The 15,997-nt window shown below is 38.7% G+C and overlaps 1 protein-coding gene across 11 annotated transcripts in view; it reads left to right on the top strand.

The window, feature by feature from the left end:
- The window catches only part of LOC102293637 (transcription factor 4), a 264,311-nt gene that overhangs the window by 208,984 nt on the left and 39,330 nt on the right, over window positions 1-15,997 (top strand). For all 11 annotated transcript variants that reach the window (XM_042220594.1, XM_014333384.2, XM_014333381.2 and 8 more), the window contains 3 exons: window positions 6,405-6,510; window positions 9,493-9,641; window positions 10,450-10,597. In XM_042220594.1, the coding sequence (XP_042076528.1) occupies window positions 6,405-6,510; window positions 9,493-9,641; window positions 10,450-10,597 (403 nt within the window). The remainder of the gene's footprint in view (window positions 1-6,404; window positions 6,511-9,492; window positions 9,642-10,449; window positions 10,598-15,997) is intronic.

Below are 15,997 nucleotides of genomic sequence, written 5' to 3'. Positions count from 1 at the left end.
GTGTGTGTGTGTGTGTGTGTGTGTGTGTGTGTGTGTGTGTGTGTGTGTGTGTGTGTGTGTGTGTGTGTGTGTGTGTTGTCAGCGCCATGAGGAATCGGTTTTCAGTGGAATGTGTCTTTATTCTCTCATGTTTTTGCCGGGGGCTTTGCAGAACAAAGCTTTGATGAATTCTGTGATGTTTCATGTTCTGTGAAGATTCTCCGAACCCGTCGGGCGTTACACAACCGCTTCTACTGAATTCTGTCAGGGGTTCTACTGATCAGCACTTTAAACATCTGGCTCTGCTGGTTTGTATTAGGAACTGGTTTATGCCAGTAGGTTGATTGCGTCTCTACTATCGCACAGGAAACTGTGATAAAGAAACACTTAAAAAACTGATTAGATTAAGTGTAGATTTAGTTACACCATATTCTTGTTTCTGTGGGGTTTTTTTCATTGTGCACCACTGAATGTGTTGTGTCTCTCTGCATGGAGAACTGTTTGTCCTGATTTGTGTCAGCCCTGTCTACTAAATATGTTGTTGCCAGAGAACTAAAGTACATTTTCAATTAGGTTTTAAGAGAATCAGATTTTCTCCCAGATTTCATCTCATGAATATAATCAACCTTTATTCTCTTGCTTTTCTACAGAAATTCCTTTTCAGTCATCTCTCTAGTGCAGTGACAGTTGTTAACATGATTTCTCAAAAATGGAGGAGATGTTTCTAATGTGAAAAAATGTGAAAGGGTCTGTACAAAACAAAGTTAAAATAAACCTTAAACGTAAAGAAGACAAGTGAGAAACAAACTGGTCCCACACATTAATCAAACCTCATTTTCTCAGGTGAAAGTCTTGTGACCCATGCTTCTGCTAACCCTCGCCAGAGTACTTATCTTGAATGTTTTGGTTGTATGTTTGCCCAAAAAAAAAAAACCAAAAAAAAAAACATGATTGAAAATGCTTAGTTTTAAAGGAACATAATTTTTAGGAGACAGGATTGTTTTTTTCAGGTAGTAGCAGATAGTGACCTGTTTTACTAAAATAGTTAACTTTTGTGCGGCTTTGGTGTTGGATTTGATAAGAAACTGATTACATTGGTTTCTGTGGTTAAAATGTTATTTTGCGTGGTTCCTGTTTTTTGTGTATCTCTCTTACATTTCCATGGTGGTACACATCTCAGTTTTACAGACATTATTTGGTTCATGTCCATGTTTAATGTTTTTTTTAATTTTTTTTATCACGTATGTTAGCAAAGGTTGCTAATTCCCTGGCACCTCTTGCCTTGCGTTTCCAACAACCTGACAAGGCCGCTGTTGAAACCAACAACAATGAGTCCAGTGAGTGTCTTGCCTTTGACGGTCATGGACTCCAACTCCATTGTCGTGGCATGCATTTGGTGCTGTGGACCTTGTTCTTTCCACCTCTCACCCACGCTGCTGCTTGCAGGAAATGCTGCTACCTCTTCCACTGTCATTGGAGTTACTCAGTGTAAAGGCAGCACATCATCAGTGCCATTATTATTATTGTCACAAAGTATGTAGGTTGCTCCAGTTCTGTGTGAAACACTGATATTCAAGCAGTGATGCTCCAGTGGGATTTTTTTTAGCACTAACAGGACTGTCAGCAGGTTTCCTAAATAGCTCTTTTCTGTCATGCCACAGCAAACTTTGAACCATTTCCATTTTTTTCTATTGTGGTCCAGATCATTGATTTTGTAGTTTTTGTCTTTCTCTTACACAGAGCCCGGGGTGACTGGTTTCTACTTTATACCAAAGCACAACAGTTATTCCATACCTGCTTCTACTGGAGCAGAATAAGTATTTGACATAGAACAATGAATTGTGGGAATATCCCCCAGTTTACATAATAGTGGTTTAAAAAAAGCTCCAAATGAAGGTTATTGATGGGATGCAAACTGTTTTTGTTGTGGTTGGCATTATTTTCTGTGGTTTGTGGTCAGTAAAATTACAAAACAGTTGAGGCTTTCTCTCATTGGCTCAAGGTCTGCTGGTTAACTGTGGGAATACTGATGCTTCTGTGTGTGTGTCTGTGTGTGTGTGACTGCTGGAAGTGAGGCTGTTATTGTGTCCCTCTGCATTCTTCAGACTTCAGCGCACTCTGCACCTGTTGCTGTCTGTCTCTAACACACACACAGACATACAGTACAAATCACATTCTTTCGTCACCAGTCTAACAGCAGCATTCAATGGGAAAATATGCCTGCACCGCATGAGACATAAATCTGAATATTTTCAGCAGGAATGACACAAGCATGCGTGTTTGAGTGTGTGTTTCTGTTTGTGTATGTGTGTGTGTGTTCTTGCACAGGCTTTGGGTCAATAAATGTGGTTTTATGATTAGAGCACACACTCTGTTCTCAGAGGGGAAGAGGAGGAGGAAGAGGAAGTTTAAGGGGATTTTAGTTTAGCTCTAATGACATCCACAGATTCCGTGGGTGTGTGTGTGTCTTTGTGTATGTGTGGACTGGGGGATTTGGGTCCTTAAACTCGTGCAAGGTGCATTGTGGGAAGGTACAGACCTCTCCTAGCTGACTTAGCAGCTTCTATCTGTGTGCTTGAGCTTGTGTATTTGGAAGTTTGTTAGTGTGTGTGTGTGTGTGTGTGTGTGTGTGTGTGTGTGTGTGTGTGTGTGTGTGTGTGTGTGCGTGTGTGTGTGTGGTTATTCATGGGTGGGTGTTTCCTGACCCCAGCATTCGATTCCCACAGTTCCCAGTGCTCTTCTGACATCCTGACTGTCATGCCGTTCATCGCTGTGTTGCAGTCTTTCTGTAACTATTTTCTTTCATGAAGTTAAAAACGTTTACTTTGTTTTTACTTTTACACCAATCACATTTCACATAGTTTTAGATCAACGGTGGCTCAGGGGGTTCTGTAACCGGAAGGTCGCCGGTTCGATCCCCGTGCTGTCTGTCCTGGTCGTTGTGTCCTTGGGCAAGACACTTTACCCTACCACCTACTGGTGTTGGCCAGAGGGGCCGATGGCGCGATATGGCAGCCTCGCTTCTGTCAGTCTGCCCCAGGGCAGCTGTGGCTACAACTGTGGCTTTCATCCACCAGTGTGTGAATGTGAGAGTGAATGAATAGTGGCATTGTAAAGCGCTTTGGGTGTCTTGAAAAGCGCTATATAAATGCAATCCATTATTATTATTATTATTATTATTATTACTTAACACTGTAGCTACTTTAGTTGACAAGTTCAGACTCATAAAGTCCTAGAGCAGCAAAGCTTGAGACAAACTTTTTTTTAATTTCTCTCTAAATTTCTTTGGGATTAAATATCAATCACTTTCAGTAAAATCACTTTATTATTAATCAATTAAAAAATCAATTATTTTGAAACTATTCAGTCATTGCAGGATGCGGTGACTCGAAGTGTAGTTGCATTTCTAGAGAGGTGCACATCAGGTTATCAGCGTATTGTTAAAAAGGGTTTATGGTTACGTTGTAAGATATGACGTAGATTCCCCATCCACATGCAATAGTGGGGTTAGGTAAACTGGTCATTCTAAATTGCCCACAGGTGTGAATGTGAGTGCGACTGGATGTCATGCTACTGGGCAACCTGTCCAATTCAATTAATAAAACTCAGCGGAAGTAAGTGGACTAAATTTAAGAGCTTGTATTTATACCTGGTGGGCAAAACAACTGCAGGTGTATTGATCAATCGAGAACCAATAAACCAAAAATAAAGAATAACTGTGCCCTCAAAATCCTGATGTGCTGCCATTAAGCATTATACTATGCAGAATGTATGCAACTATAACACCTCACGAAACATTTCTCATTGTCTTATACGCTCAGCTGAAATGATGTTTCTCTGATACAGGGTCTCCAAAGACCTGTGTAAAGGAGATATTCTGAGTAACCAGAAGTCCCACAGGCCCAGGGAGAAGCTTGCATAAACACACGCCTCAAAGACTCGAGCAGTCTGAGTGGTTGTTTCGACTTCTGTAAGGATACAGGTTCCTCAGGGAGATGAAAATGTACTCCAAACAATGAACTACAAACACTCCCATGAACCCCAGAGAAGTATGACTCTAGCCTTAGCTGCGATGTTGGATCAAATCAGAAGGAAAAGAAGTACACTTCAAACCACAAAGGTCAAAACACGTTGAGCGTAGCTGATGTTTTGAAACACAAAGTCCACATCGCGGATGAAATGAGACAAATACCCCCAGTTTGTGTTTTTGATTAACCTGCTGCAAGGCCATCTCGATCTCAACTCATCCCTGAGAACCAGAGACGCTCACTTGTATGTACAGAGGTTAATCAAAACAGGGAAACACGGGGAAGCCTCTTTCTCTCCTCAGAGTTGGATAGGTGTTGCAAAAATTTGACCCATTTGTTAGTTTCTTGGTTCTCCGCAAAGACTGTTCACCTGCAGAGGATCTAGGGTGGACTAGGTAGAAGAAATAAGAAGCTTTCCCAAACTAACAATCCTTCAGTGACGTGAGAGAAAAAAATCATGAGGTTTTTGTTTAAAAGAAACTGTTTTAATCTGTTTTCTGTTTTTAATAATTTCTCTCGGGGAGTGTGGGAAGTGAGATGATGTTTTTTTATAATGCCCCCAAGTGTTTTTGTTTCATCTCTCTCTTTTTATTCCTTCTGTGTTTTATCATCACATTTGGTTTTTACCACATCTGTGCTCCATCCATATGCAAATACTCTAAAGTTAACAAAGCAACCCGTGTCTTTGGTTGGGGATCGAGGTAGATTAGGTGTAGCTGTGGAGTGAGGTTTTTCATTTTAATGGGAATCAACGAGAGAAAGACAGAATCGGAGAAGATTGTTTTCAACAGCTGTTCCAGTTTTTGCGTCATGCAGCGCAAGCTAGCGTAATGGCTGAGTGTTCGCACGCTATGCACACGCGCGCACGCGCACACACACACACACACACACACAAAGGCATGCTGTGGGGACCCCCAGCTGATAGTATGACCAAACTCAGACGCTATGTTGCTGAGGAAGAGCGTCACCTGTTTGAGTGATGACAGGCTGCCGGTTGTACTTGCGGTCTCTCATGCTGCTGCATGTTTGCTGCATGACTGCTGCTACTGCTGCTCCTCTCCCTCTGAGAGGAGACAGACAGAAAAGCACTGATTTGGTTGTTTAAGAGGATAACTGACTGAAAATCTGTGTTGGACTCTGCAGATAGTTGGCATCATTGACACTGTAGTTTTAAGGTATTGATTGACAGATCTTAAAGTCAGAATATTAAAAAAAAAATGTAAATAATATAACCATAAAACTTCTGCAGTTGATTACTTACATTAAAATTATTATTTTTAAATTAGGGTAAATAACAATTATTTTGTTTTTGCTTTCTAAATATGTGCCAATTGGTATCCTTACTATACTACTATAAATCTAACCATTAGATAAAGAGAAGTCTGTGTTCAAATTCTTTAGTTTTGTTGCTTTGTTAAGTTTTTAATAAAGTTTTTAAAGTCTTGTTGAGCTTCACAAGTTAGAAAATGCCATTAACATTCCAAAAAAGGAATAAAATATTCTATAAATGTGGTTCTGAATGACATATGACTAAAACACTGTGTAAAATAAATAAATGAATAAAAAATCATAATCTAGAAAATTAGTTTAAATTAAAAGATTGGAGTTTCCTGGTTCATAGTATAATAAAAAAATACATTTTAAAAAATATGGCTTCAAAGCTATGAATGATAAAATTAACCTGGTTTACTGGTTTAAAAATAAGATCATACCTCGATCATACTTCTTCTGTAATTGATTTGAAACATTGGAACGATTATCAGTTATCATCTTTTTTGTTTGTTTTATGCTACAAGTTGTCTTAAATTATAGGTTAAGCAATCCAACAGAGGTATTATCTAATTAAAACTTAATTCATTAATAAAATGAACACCTGAATGTGTCTTTCCTTAGTCTGAAAGAAAATGCTGATTCAAAATGATCAAGAACTTGAAAAAGAAAAAAGTTTTAAATTATGCTCTTTTTCTAGCATAATGATAACATGATGAATGGAAAACATATACTATTTTATATTTTGGATACATACAATATGAAATCTATATATAATGTGTTACATATTTTTTTAATGAATCCTGCACAAAGCAAACCTAAAACAGACCTGTATTGTTCAGAAACCAATATTCATGTAATTTACACAAAGTTTCCAGAACAGCTTCCATATTTTTTCCCCCAGTTTAACAATCACAGCCAAAGACCCACAGCAGCCCAGGAAGCTGTGTTCATTCAATCAGATATTCCAGGGTGATGTTTTAGTGAAGGAGGGAAGTGTCAGTCATCTGTTACAACCTCCTGGAAATGATGTCTGAGACTAACTCCTGCTGAGCCTCTGTGAGGAAAAATGAGAGAATGGAAGGTTTGATTTTTGCCTGACGTCGTGTGTTTCTGTGTTTGTTGCAGGTGTACGCTCCGTCTGCCAGCACAGCCGACTACAACAGGGACTCACCGGGTTATCCCTCCTCCAAACCTCCCAGTGCTGGCTTCCCAAGCTCTTTCTTTATGCCAGGTAATCACATTCACACACACATACACAAGGTCTGTCCTTCGTCAAACCTCCCACCACCACATTCCCAAGCTCACTGTGGATACTGGATAGCTGACAAAATGAGCCGAAGGCTCCCTGAACTGGAAGTTGTTCTCACCAAAATCAGCCAAAAAACTGAGTCATACATTTAGTTATTTATTATCACAGCCACCCAGAGGAGGTCTTCATAGTTTGCAGCACACATCGGTGATGTCAACATCACTGATGCTGTTTGCTAACTTACTTGCAGTGGCAAGGGTAGCTGTGCTCTTCATTTTAATTTTAGCTCATGTGTCTATCTACTCTTTGGTCACTCTGGTCTCAAACGCGGACGGAATATCAAACAACGTCACTGTACATATTTCTATTAGGATTCCAGTTGCAGTGTGAGGACAAGTAATGTTATGATTTATAGAACCGAATAGTGCAATTAAAAAAAAAATACTCATTTTAAATTCTCTAAAAATACACTGGACAACTTAAAGATCAAAGACTCAACTCCATAAAAAATACAGGCTGGAAACTTTCATGGATTAGGTTGTAGCCACTGATATGACTTTGTGCAAACATTTCATTTGTGACCTTTTAAATTAAAACAGGAATTGTCCTGGCAAAGTCTGCGATTTTCACATGTCCGAGCAATTTAGTGTTGACACAGGTTGGATCAGCAGCTTCTGCAGGTGGTTGGTTGGTTTGGTTCACCTGGAACATTGACTCCATTTAATCGCTTTGATTTTATGGAACACAAGCCCAACAAACAAGTGAGTCATGTAGATATACTACAGTATAATATAAGGTGCAGGTGCTTGTCATTGATTGGATAACTAAAACTACTGGCTCTGTTAGAGTAGTTTTTAATGATTCAAAATTAAAAAAAAAAACTTTTACTTGGGCTTAACACAGCACCTCAGCTCATCCTGTGTGAAACCAGCTGTTTTAACACCCCACTTCTTTTAAGACTAACTCTTTAAGCACACTTTCTTGTGAATGTCTCCGCGGTGTAAGCAAAGGTTCTGAACAGCAGGTGTGCTCACAGCCAGAGCTATGCCTAAGATGAATATATTATAGTTAGCCACTTTTATTACATCATTCAGAGCCAAGAATAGAAAAAAACTCTGAAAAAGATCATTTGGAGCAGTCTGAAGCTTGTGCTCTGGCTCCCAGGGATTACTTATACATACACTGACCTCGTTATCTGAAACTCTGGCCATGTATAATATGCGCATACACTTCTGTAGCAGAGAAAATAAATAAAAGAATAACAGGTCTACTTTAGTATCTCTTTGAAGAGACTGGTTTAAAAATACAGGCCATTATCTCTGCATTATGCCCCTCCTTTTAGAGTGTTTGGTCCTGTTTTGATTAAACTAATTTGTCTGCTTTTCAACTATAGATGGAAAATGCTTTGACAATTTTCAATTCTCATTTCCCCCCGACTCTCCTCTTTTCTCTCTGCTGGGTGTCTGTCATGTATACAGTACATACACTCTCAACTAATTTCACACGGTGGACATGGTCCCAGAAATCAGGTTTGTCCTGCACACATCCGTGTTAACCGGGTTATTCTTAAATTCTTAATGTGAGGAAGGAGACCAGGTGTCCCATTTATGTGAATGTTTTCTGAAATCAGGTTACTGCACAAAGTGGGTCAGATTGCTGAACTGCATGTAGACACTGTTGAGTGTCTGGAAGGTTTGACAGCAGAGAGAAACCTCACTGTGTTTTCACCTTGTTTTCTTACACAGGAGATTACCTTGTCAGAAACCTGCACATCACATGTACCTCCCCTAAATTTCATTAATATATATCAATTTATTTGATCAATTGAAATTTTGTTTTACTGTAGTGGGAAACATATCTAAATCATGCAATCACTGTTTCACTTTTACAGTCAAACACGTGAATAATGGCAGCAGCAGCTGATGACCTCAAAACAAGATAATAAATTGGTAAAATAGACACGTTAGTTCAGTAGCATGCAAAATGTAACTTTACTCTCTGTGAAATCAATGTCTCTGATTATAAGATCCTTTCAAATATCAGAAAGTGTGTGGTACTTCTCTCATTCCCATCTTTAGGTCTTCTTGACAAGCTGCAATTTAAAAATAAAAAGTTTTCCCATTAAAAAAAAAAAGAAGCTTCAAACCTAAATTGACTTACACTTGGCCTGTCTTCCCTTGAGGTTGATCCTCTTGTGCACCTCTGGGCCTCTGCAGCCCCAGTAACTGGAAGCCCTCGGTCGATTCAAACTTCCTCTGGTCCATAGTTGAACTGAAAATCCAGTTGCAATATTAAGTTTATTTACACGGTTACTTGCACCAAAGAGAATAAGGTTAAAGGCTGCGTGGGTGGGTGGTCAGATTGTCTATGGAGGTTGAGGCTAGAATGTCTTTCTGGTATTATTTTTGATGAGCAGAAGGAAGCCAGGAACCGGGAGTAGTTGGGAGGTCACTGGCAGATAGTTGAAGCCAGTTGAGGCTAGTGGTGTGGAAAGCTGAGGGGCAAATGGATCCTAAGGATGAATAATATCAGTTGAGGGGAAACTGAGACAGCATTCAGATGGAAAGATTATAGCAAAACATTTACTGAAATGCTCAAACTAGAGTGATATTAACTGAGTCTACGATCTGGCAGAAGATTAGTGTCTACAAATCTGGAGCTGTAGTAGCTGATTGGAGAATTAGAAGAACCAGCGCATAGGCACCTTTGAAGACACTCCTGTAATGGCATAGATAGAGAAAGTTAGTGGGAGAATGTTATTTTATGACTTTTTTTTTAGTGGTGCATTTGTAGGTCTTGCACAAAAGCCCTTAGTTACAAGGAAAAAAGCATGCAGCTTTCACAATAAAAGTATTGTTGTTTTTAAAACTGTTTAAAACTTCTGTCTTAAGGTTTTGTAAAAAGAACAAAACAAAATGCATTTTTCTAACTTCCTTATCTTCCTTTCTGTATCGCCTTTATCAGATGGTCACCATAGCGGCGATCCCTGGAGCAGCAGTAGCAGCAGTATGAGCCAGCAAGGTTACCACGGCAGCATGCTAGGTGGCGGGAATTCAGCCCACGGCGCTGCTCAGAGCTCCTCCTACTGCGGGATTCACCCTCACGACAGACTGGTGAGCAGAACTGTCCGTCACACGGTGTCCGAACATGGACACAACATGGAGAATGTGCTTCTTTACTGATTTTGTTTTCTGAAGCTGCATTGCACAGTGGGGCCATCCAGCTAACAGCTAAATCCAGTAAGCAACCCTGGAATGTAGATTTTTATTCTACTACCTACATTCTGCAGCAAAATTAAATTCAACTGGTAGATTCAAATGAAATAAGACAACCTTGAAAAAGATTCATTCAAGCTTGCATGTCTTTGGTGAACACGGAAATAAAGGAAATATTGAGTCATTAGTTGGCATCTGGATGGTGGCTCTTGGACATTTATACAGAAAACTACATGGAACAAAAACTTAAAGCCACTGTAACTGAAACTATAATGACCAAAATTACAATTATGGTTACAATCCCGTTAGTCATAGATTTATAATCAACAAAATCCATTAATGAAATAAATCTATCAGTAGTGATTAATATATTAAAGACCGCTGGCTCTCTGCAGAATGAATTCAACATGCTGGTTTTTTCCAGTTATTGTTAGTTGTTATTGTGCTTTACTGGAAGTGCACATTTGCAGATCTGGACACATGAGAAAGATTAATAAATTCTACACATATGTGAAGCCATAAAGCTGTCAAGTGTCATTAGATAGTAATTCTTTTATTTCAGTTCTAGTGCTGTAATTATCCAGAGCGCAGGCTTCATGTTTGTAACCACTTCCTTCTGTTTTTTATTTTATTTTAATGTAATCTTTCCTGTTTCGTAGCAGTTTTCATATTAAAGGTTCATTTTTTTCCATCCGTCTCTTCGCAGAGCTACCCGTCTCACTCGTCTGCAGATATCAACTCCAGCCTTCCTCCCATGTCCAGCTTCCACAGAGGGGGAGGTGGTGGGGGCGGGGCAAATCACTACAGCACCGCCTCTTGCACTGCCCCTACCAACGGAACAGACAGCATCATGGGTAAGATGCCTGTGTAAAGAAATTACAAGGTCACTGTTAGCGTTAAATAATACTTGAAGGCAATCACGTCTCCTGATCACTCAGTGAACATTTCAAAATCTTTAATTTTACGAGCTTTAATCCGTAAAGACATTATCCAATACTGCTGCTTGGTGATCAACACAGCAAACACCGTTAGCTGATGGGAATAAGCATCCTTTCCCATAGTGATTGTGATATTCCAAATCTCTTGAATCTAATGAATGATTCTCCGTTCATTAGATGCATGCCTGTCTTCAACCTTGCTCGCAGTGTAGGAATTAAATGAATGTCATCCAATTTCATCCAAAGATATTCATGGTTGTCAGAGGACGAAACCTACTGACAGTGCCAATTAGTACTCTGACTTTCCTCTAGTGCCACAATGAGGATCAATATTTTTGTTTGTTCCTGTTTAGCAGAATGTTTTAGCACATTGTAGATAAATTGTGTACACTAATGAAATTTGTGCATGCACTTTGTGTTTAGTGCTATCTAGGAGCTGTTAGGTTTTTTACACATACAGTATAACTAAGAGAGTGTTCACGTTAACAGCAACATCGTAAACCTAACAGGATGTAGTTCATATAAAAGTCCATAAATATTTGTTGCTTGTGGGTTTCAGAGCTGTAGACTTCAGATTTCAGATCTGACTTGGACTTGACTCTAAGACTTCCTGAGTTGACTAAAGACTTAAAAAAAACCCCAACATGACCTCAGAGACTTGAAGTTTGAAATCTGGACTGACCTAAAGAACGGGACTCTTAAATTGGGACTTTCTTAAAAACAAAAGTAAAAGCTCTGCTGTGTGTAGAAGTTAAATTGTTAATGTAACTGTTTTGGTTGCATTAAAATTATGAATCTTTTTCTACATTGTTGTTATTTTGGAGTGATGATTTGGCGGTAGAGCAGGGCGATATGGCCAAAAATATTTATCACGATATATATTTGAAAATTTGCGATAACGATATAACTGACGATATAATTGATGCGAGACAAAATACAACTCCACAACATTACTAGCGCAAAAAGACAACCTTCCATTTATTTTCACTTAAACAAGAAGCTGGTTTTTATGTACATTAAAGCTTTATAAAAATGTAACAGTGCAAATGCAAATTCCTTGCTGAAAGTTTAACCAAAAGGCATTTCCAGTAGAAATGGGCTGACATATCCTGAGCATAACCATGTATAATATCCACTGAAGTTAAAAAGAGGTGCTTTGCAACATTAAACTGCAGTGTGCAGTACGATTTTTCGGACCATAAGGTGCACGGGATTATAAGGCACATTAAGCGAAACAAAGCAGTCAGATAAATCAAACTTTATTAAACTCATTCTTCTTGCTTCCTCCACTTCTGTACCATTGATTCATTAATGTTGAATTCTCTGGCAGCTGCTCTATTCCCATGTTGTTGCAGTATATTAATGACTAACCTCGTATTGTGGATGGATTATCTCAGTTGTTCTCCTGACTGAAGTTTGGTCCGTTTACAGCATCCTGCCATGCGATTGCATTTGTCTCTAACCATGAGGAACCTTCACGTTAACTTTTATAAGTGGAAAAGTGTTAGTGTTCGTCCTCCAGCTTCACTGTTTATGTTATGCTAACATAGCTGTGTCGCTAGCGATCACGTAGCACATCATTATATACCAGCTAGCCCAACTTCAGTAACCCTACAAACGTCACTGCTGTTTAGTTTCCTGTCTTCATTTATGTTGGAAGTGATAGCAGAGCTGTACGTTTGAATTTTTTCAGAAATCTCTCAGTCAGAACATGCTATATCATGCTTAGGTAACTAGCGAAACTAGCGAGCTAACTTCCGCTAGCTTCCTGCTAACTTCTAACTCCGTTAAATGTAATAACTTGTTTTCATGGATGCCTGGAAGTTAAACTTCATAGTTACACCTGGTAAAGCAGCAATGCTGATCGTTTTATTAAAGATGAAAGAATTTAGACAGTTTTTAACTCTCAGTGATGCTGCAGTGTTCGTTTGACCTGAAGCATACGGAGTTTAGGACCCAGATTACTCCCAGATTTAAGAGCATCTTAGTCCGACAAATACGACAATAACGACGGCCGCTTGCATGTTCTGCAAAAAAATGTGCTTTGTCTGTGTATCTGACGGACAAACACCAAACCAGTTCCACATCACTGAAGTTGCACCATTTTTACAAACCAATTCTGGTTCATCTGTTTCACTCAACAATCGGCCATGTGCGTATGAAAACAAAGGCACTGCGCATGCGCGTTTTACTCCCATTCTATCGCGATATTTCATTTTCCTATCGTTGCCTAACATTATACCGGTATTACCGTGAACGGTATAATATGGCCCAGCCCTATTTGGCGGCACTAAATGCTTTCAAACATGTACTCTGTTTTTTGCAAATTCATCCTTTAAGCCCACAACATTTTTTTTGTTTATTTGTTTATATAGAATTTAAATACTTTTATTCATATTGCTAAATAATTTAAACAATTACAAAACTGTAATTATTATTGTATCACAAAAATTTGCAGCATCGGTTACGGCAAGCCCTTCATCCTTTAGCCAGGAGACACCCCCACACATCGATACTGATTAATTTGGGGCTTGTTTTGCGTAAAACATCACTAAATATTAATCAGTTTCTAAAGTGCTCCCAGGTCATTTTATGTGCATTAACAAACTGACTATTTCAGGTTTGGAATGCAGTTTTGTTTCTGTGTGTATGGATAAATAAATAAACTGCCATGTACAGTGGCGGTCAGCAGGAACCCAAAAATAAATCGGGGGGTCCCCCTCGTGCTTAGGGAGGAGTCACATGTACCCATTTCAGGTTTCAATCCTCTCATTTACTTTAGATGGTTTGATGTGATGTGTTGCTGAGCTGAATTGTGGATCCATTGCTTTTCTTTTCTTTGCTCAAGCTGCTTGTGCTAAAAAGTTAAGGCAAGTTCAAATATCAAAGCAGGCGCCAGCAAATCGAATCACATTTATTTAAATCCTCCAGTGCTGTAACTAGCCAATCAAATCATGTTATGATAATATCCTGAGAGAGGGAGGTAATTGTGCATTCGGCTATCAAAATACAGGAGGAGTTGGTCATTACAGGGAGTCATCAGCCTGTTGTATAAGAAAAAAGTCTAGCACAGGCAGCTTACTTGGCTTATGCTAATTGCTAATCTAAACTCAGTTAGGCTGCCTTGTGAGTGATTGTTTATTGCTGCTGTGATGTTTGCACCAGCAAAGATGCTCCCCACATGCCTATCATCAATCACTAAAGCAGCGTGAATCTTCTCCAAAGGTCCATCCACAACTACGCAATTTCATTTTAAACATATGACTGTCTCACTCACAAGTAAACCAAAAATAATAGAGCACCGCTGCAGCCTTGCATTGGATAAGTGGAGGAAGATGGATGGTCTTTGTTTCACTGTTTTTCTCCCTCTGTAGTTTTTTCTACTCTTTTAGGCCCGATGCTTCCTCTTTGCACAGGTGCACACATGCCTACTGTACGGGAAAAGTCCAGATAATGTGTAACAAGTGTGTTAGCAGAGACAGAAATTATTTCTGAATAGATTCTGCTTAGACAGAGATTTGAAAACACTTTTAAAATAAGTGTTTTAACGTGGATGCTACCTAAATGTGTTTCCAATGAACTTTGTCACATAACGAATACGATATACAAGATTCTCCATATAAGACCAAACAGTTTTGTGATATTTTAAAATTTTGTTTTTTATGCACTACATGGAAAAACACCTAGAGTTACTACTTAAGAAATGAGGTTAACAGTTCTTCCCTATTAGCAGGGTTTTGTTTATAGCCACATAATCAGTTACAACTCTCCGTGCTGTGATTAGACACAGATGATTTAAACTTTTTGTTAGAGTCAGAAACAGAATATAGTCAAACTGAGAAGCACACTTGGACTTCATTTTGGCTTGACCTTGACATCACCATAACACACCACTGCATGCACACAAACACACACATACACACAGCATACCATATGGACCCCTTACTTTGAGTCCCGTAGAACAAATAGAACAGCAATAAGAAACAGATTGAAAGTTTGTTTTCATGGAAAGACATCTCCAACATTCCTCATCTCACACAGACACAGTTCGAGCAGAAAAGTGTAAACACAAGATGAACCTAATAAAAAGCATGCTGCTGTTATTTAAATGTAAACATATGATAAACGTGAACTCACAAACTCTTAAACACGGATGCTGGGTGTTTATAGGCGATTTTCTGCCTCAGACTGCTTTTGTACAACTAAACATGCACATTGACTTTATGTAGAACATGAGCTGTGGACATGAAAGAGTCATGTCGGTTGTAATTAATACCAATAACAAGCAATGTTCCTAAGAGGAATGTCCTTAGTGACAGAATTTACCTCACCTGTATCTATCTGTAGGATCAGTGTATTATATTTCCATCAAATCAAACCTCACACCTGAACTCTGGCTTAAAAGCTGAGATTTTCAGTCATTACGATTTTCTTAGTGTTTATTGACCTAAGGTGTGAGAGTTTGCTAGTTTATACAATGCATTAAAACTTGCTGCATTGCAAGTGTAATAAAGTTATAGCTATCCATTCTCTTCCATGTATCCAATTTTGCTGGTAAACATAACAAATGTAAAAGATAAAGGGAGCAGTTAAGTCAGAGAAAGAAAAGAAAAAACAGAATTTGTTGGTGTAGCTGTAAATACTCACCCTAAGCTGTTAGCTTTCTTCAGGCTATGCTAGCTATCCATTTAACAGTCCTTGCACTGCTGCTAGTATAGTATAGTAAACAGCGTAGCATAGTAGGCACATAAAATCATGCAACTGAATAGAGTAGATCAGCCCCATACATCTGCCCTCTGTTGAGTCCATGTGGTACCTATCATATTGGCAGATACCTTAAGTATTATGCACTGTAAACAATTAGCATGAACAATTTAGCTGATTTACAGCAAAGAACTGGAGATACAAAAACAAAAGTAAAAAAAACTAAATTGTGATTTACTATTAGATTGGTTTATAAAATAAATTAGTATTTTTTTTCTCTGTTTTTGAAGAGGTGACACACAAAAAACAAAAGTAAAAACTAAATAGTGATTTACTAATAATTTCGTTTATAAAATTAATTCGTTTTTTGTTCTCTTTCTTTGAAGAGGTGACGGACAAAAAACCCCGCAAAACCTAAAAAAAAAAAAAAGTTTTATCCTCTCTATGCTCTCCTGCTTTGTGGCTATAAGCTCTCGTTTATGAAAAAGATTTTCTACTGCATATGTTTTGAATTATGCATCAAGTGAGGATGTGTGTGTGTGTGTGTGTGTGTGTGTGTGTGTGTGTGTGTGTGTGTGTGTGTGTGTGTGTGTGTGTGTGTGTGTGTGTGTG

The sequence above is a fragment of the Haplochromis burtoni genome, unplaced genomic scaffold, assembly GCF_018398535.1.
Source record: "Haplochromis burtoni strain Fernald_Lab_line unplaced genomic scaffold, NCSU_Asbu1 Contig_51, whole genome shotgun sequence".
NCBI classification, from domain to species: Eukaryota; Metazoa; Chordata; class Actinopteri; order Cichliformes; family Cichlidae; genus Haplochromis; species Haplochromis burtoni.
The sequence above is the reverse complement of the archived record's forward strand: the minus strand, read 5'-3'. Positions and strand labels throughout refer to the sequence as shown.